Source organism: Scylla paramamosain, chromosome 8 (assembly GCF_035594125.1).
Source record: "Scylla paramamosain isolate STU-SP2022 chromosome 8, ASM3559412v1, whole genome shotgun sequence".
Taxonomy (NCBI): Eukaryota; Metazoa; Arthropoda; class Malacostraca; order Decapoda; family Portunidae; genus Scylla; species Scylla paramamosain.
In genome coordinates this window covers 16,459,540-16,464,590 of record NC_087158.1, presented here as the reverse complement: position 1 = coordinate 16,464,590, position 5,051 = coordinate 16,459,540, and the positions used below count along the sequence as shown (strand labels likewise).

Sequence of the window (5,051 nt, the reverse complement as noted above, 5' to 3'; positions counted from 1 at the left end):
ATATATATATATTGGTCCTAAAACTCTCTGTGGCACTCCAGTAATTACCTGTCCTCACTCAAATTTGCACGCATTAAATGTAACTCTGTCGCTTGACACTTGACCACCATGACTTGACCCAGGCTGCGAACATTCCCATCTATCCTATACTCCCTCAGGCAGAACAAAGAGCTGCAGAACTATTGGTTTTCATGAAACTGCTTAATATAAGTCACAGCGTAATATAGAGACTTAATATGGTAAGAAATGTTTTGGGAATGCGAAGGTGAAAGGTGAAAGGAGGATTTGGCAATATCTTTACATTCTAATCTAATAATAGTATCCACACACCTGCTGGAGGCAAGACAGGTGTGTGTGTGTGTGTGTGTGTGTGTGTGTGTGTGTGTGTGTGTGTGTGTGTGTGTGTGTGTGTGTGCATGCAATATTTATTCTGGCCTATCGTATATTGGTTTTCTTTTATTTCGACTCCTACGCATCACAATATTTTCTTTTTCAATTTTTGTAATGCGTTCGCGTCTTTCCTTTTTATTTCTGTAACTTCCACGTATCAACTTTGTTTTCTTATTAAAGTCTTAAATAATGTACGTATATATATATATATATATATATATATATATATATATATATATATATATATATATATATATATATATATATATATATATATATATATATATATATATATATATATATATATATATATATATATATATATACATACATACATACATACATACATACATACATACATACATACATACATACATACATACATACATACATACATACATACATACATACATACATACATACATACATACATACATACATACATACATACATACATACATACATACATACATACATACATACATACATACATATATATATATATATATATATATATATATATATATATATATATATATATATATATATATATATATATATATATATATATATATATATATATATATATCTCTCTCTCTCTCTCTCTCTCTCTCTCACCATCTTTATTCCTCCTGAGAGAAGCGCTTACCACACGAAATAGCGAAACATTATCACACACACACACACACACACACACACACACACACACACACAAACAGCTGGAGGCGAGAACCAGTGTTTCAACCATTGTCTTTACCTTTATTGTCTCTTTCACTAAAAGTTGCGGAAGACACAATCCAAAACCAGAGAGAGAGAGAGAGAGAGAGAGAGAGAGAGAGAGAGAGAGAGAGAGAGAGAGAGAGAGAGAGAGAGAGAGAGAGAGAGAGACCAATTAACAATCTGTTTTATCAAGCTGTTCACGTAACTAAGAATGAAAACAGTGTCTTGAACACACCTTTATATATTAAAAGGGTAAACTTTATAATTTTCATCCTTTATTAATTATTATTATTATTATTATTATTATTATTATTATTATTATTAATTATTATTATTATTATTATTATTACCGCTATACCACTACTACTACTATTACTGCTACTACTATCATCAAGCTTCCTTCCTTTGAACTGAAAATACTCGTAAATGTATTCTCATAACAATTGTTCACTACAGTTATATTACCGTGATTAATGTGATTTGACGGAATTGTTGTTTTGATGATAATGAGGAGGAGAAGGAGGAGGAGGAGGAAGAGGAGGAATATAGTTTTATTATCTCGTATATTAAATTTATGAAGTATTCTGCTGACATGGCAAGTGAACGAAGGGTATCATTCCCACTCGTTATTTACGTACTAATGGTTAACAACTTTGTAACATGGTTTTAAATTGATAATGCTCAGTCTCTCTCTCTCTCTCTCTCTCTCTCTCTCTCTCTCTCTCTCTCTCTCTCTCTCTCTACATTTCAAGTCCTAAAAGAACAAAATAACCGTATTTCACAAACGAAAACAGTGATGATATAAATAAAATTGTCATCATAGGTACATCAGTCACCACCACCTGGCCTGACGTCACCATCACCTGCTCCCAAGGTTCCTTAGAAAAGAAAGTAATAGAATGATGAAACTCTTAAAAAAAAAAAATAAAAATAACAGCTTCCTTAATATCGTATGTTAAAAAAAAAAAAAGGTTTGGAAAGGAGGAATATTAATTAAAGTTGTGTCAGTCACATTCTGGAGGTGATTGGTTTTGTTATGCATATTCCCCCTCCTACTTCTCCTCTTCTTCTATTCCCCTATTCGACCTTCTCTTTTTATATTCTTTCCTCCTACTATTTATACTCATCTGCTTTACTTCTCTTCAATTCCTTGCTCTATTACATTATTACCCTCCTCCTCCTTTTTTTTTCTCTTCCTCCTCATACTATTACAACAACAACAGTAACTACTACTACTGCTACTGTTACTACTACTACTATTACTGATACTGGTCTCTTCCTTCTACTTGTATTACTACTTAGTTGATTCGTCTACTTTAGTAGGCAATTATTTACTGGAAAACTTTTTAGTCACCTACTTTTCCTGTTATGTTCCTATGATGCTACGCTCTTCTTTCTACACTTCCTGCATTTATTCCCTCGTATTTTTTGTTTTGTTTGTGTTCATCCTTTTCTTGTTCTTGTTCTTTATTTTTTCTTGTTTTCGTCTGTCTCTTGCTCTGTTTTTCATATTTCCTCATTTTCTTATTTCATTCAGGTTCTGTTAATTACTTTATCTTCTATTTTTTTATCTTCCATATTTTTTTTGCTTCCTTTCTTTTCTCGTTTTCTTCTTGTACTTAGCTTTCTTCTTTTATATCGTTCCTTTTCATCTTCTCTTGTACTCTCCTCCTTTTCTATTTTATCAGTTTTTTTTTTCTTTCATCTTGGATTCTTTTTATTCCTTTACTCTCTCTCTCTCTCTCTCTCTCTCTCTCTCTCTCTCTCTCTCTCTCTCTCTCTCTCTCTCTCTCATCCACTCAATTTTCACCACCACCATGCCCTCCTCCTCCTCCTCCTCCTCCTACTCCGCCTCCTTCAGCGTCGCCGGCAGGGTGTATTATCTCAGTAAACCTTAAAGCCGCGGCTCCCAAGGTTCTTCCTGACAGTGTTCATTCTGTCCTGCGTCAGCATCTGCACCGGGAGGCGAGTAGGCCCCAGCTGTAGCCCAGTCAGGATGGTGCACGCTGCCTTCAGGCCTGCTCCGTTGAACCCACCGCCTGCAGGAGCAAAATGAGGACCGAGGGTGAGGATGAGTAGGAGAGGGAGGACGTGGAGGAGGAGTGATAGTAAAGGTGGTGACATAAGATAAGTGAAAGGAAAGTTAAAGTGCCAGTGTTGAGGTGATGAGAAACTAAGAGTATGAGAGAGAGAATGAGAGGAAAGGAAGCGAAGGAAAGGAAGGAAGAAAGGAAGGGTATCGAACGAGGGTAAGGAGGGAAAATATAAGGATGTGAGAGGGAAAGAGTGGAAAGAAGGGGAAAGCGAGAAGGGGAGGATAGGGAGGGAGGAAGCTAGGATGGAATGCTGGATGGGAAATGCAGAGGAGAGGGAGGGGAAGGGAAGAAAGTAGGAGAAAAAAGGAAACAAGAGAAAAAGAGAGAGAAAAGGGAGAAAAGCGGAAAGAATGAGAAGAGAGAGAAGAAAGTGAGAGGAAACAAAGAGTATATGGAGAAAGGGGTTGGGAGGGGGAAAAAAAGTAAAAAGGTAAAGGAAGGCAGTTAGGCAGAGATAGGAAGTGACGGAAAAGGAGGGAACTAAGAGGAAAAAAGGGAGGAAACCAGAGGGAAAGTAAGGGAAGTGAGGAGAAAGGCTAGACGTTGAAAGGGGATTACAAGAACAACAACAACATTAATGACAACAGTAATAACAGCGACACACTAATTAGAACAGGTGATATGTAAGCTGTATATGGCATTGCTGTGATATATGATACTGACGGATCAAATTATATTACATTCACCCAACCCACCAGAAGAGAGAGACAGGGAGACAGAGACAGAGACAGAGACAGAGAGAGAGAGAGAGAGAGAGAGAGAGAGAGAGAGAGAGAGAGAGAGAGAGAGAGAGAGAGAGAGAGAGAGAGAGAGAGAGAGAAAACTGAAAATAATAAATGAGGTAATCACGACATGGATCTCTGAATATAAAAATGGATAAAAACTGAAAGAAATGAAAAATAACTAACAATGTAACGAATATCCACGAACAAAAAGCTAAAAAGCAAAAAAAAAAAAAAACGCTAAAAAGTAGATCAAATCCATCCTAAAAATATATAATTATCGTACATTACAAAAAAAATGTGAATATAACACACACACACACACACACACACATACACACACACACACAACATAGAAATAAAAAAATAAAAAAATCATATCAGTGAAAAAAAAAAAAAGAAAAAGAAAACCAAGCAATAAAACAAAGAAGTGTAAATTACATGAAAAAAACACTCCCTCCTCTCCCCCTCTCCCCTCCCTCATAAAAAAAAAAAGATCCATTAAACCTTTGACATTTATTTGGCACACCTTTCCCTCTTCTTTCACTACGAGATACCTTTACTTGTTCTGCAGCCACCTCCAATCTTTAAACTGGGTAGAAATTGCAAAATCTATCCTTCTTTTAATCTGCTCCTGTCCTTTAGATACTTATAAAGATTTCATGCATTACTTCCGGTGCTCTTAACTGTTTCGTATGGGAGTGAAAAAGTTGTTATATATATATATATATATATATATATATATATATATATATATATATATAGAGAGAGAGAGAGAGAGAGAGAGAGAGAGAGAGAGAGAGAGAGAGAGAGAGAGAGAGAGAGAGAGAGAGAGAGAGAGAGAGAGAGAGAGAGAGAGAGAGAGAGAGAGAGACGCAGAGGATAAAACATGATTCTTAGGTAAAAAAAAAAAAAAAAGAAAAGCAAACATGACAAAATACACACACTGTCATACGAGCAAGAGAAAGAGAAAACATATAAAAATAAAAGAAAGAAAAACATGGCGACAATACAAGTAAAAACACTCCCAAAGTTTTCATTGACAGAACAAAAAGAGAAAAAGAGAAAAACATGGTCCCTAGATAAGAAAAAAATAAATGTGAGAGAGAGAGAGAGAGAGAGA

The 5,051-nt window shown here is 35.5% G+C and overlaps 1 protein-coding gene across 2 annotated transcripts in view; it reads right to left on the bottom strand.

Moving 5' to 3' along the window:
* Window positions 1-1,645: 1,645 nt before the first annotated feature.
* LOC135102865 (N-acetylneuraminate lyase-like) overlaps window positions 1,646-5,051 on the bottom strand; it is a 43,819-nt gene continuing 40,413 nt past the window's right edge. For both annotated transcript variants that reach the window (XM_064008454.1, XM_064008453.1), the window contains exon 9: window positions 1,646-3,149. In XM_064008454.1, coding sequence (XP_063864524.1) covers window positions 2,995-3,149 — 155 coding nt within the window. In that variant the 3' untranslated portion in view covers window positions 1,646-2,994. The remainder of the gene's footprint in view (window positions 3,150-5,051) is intronic.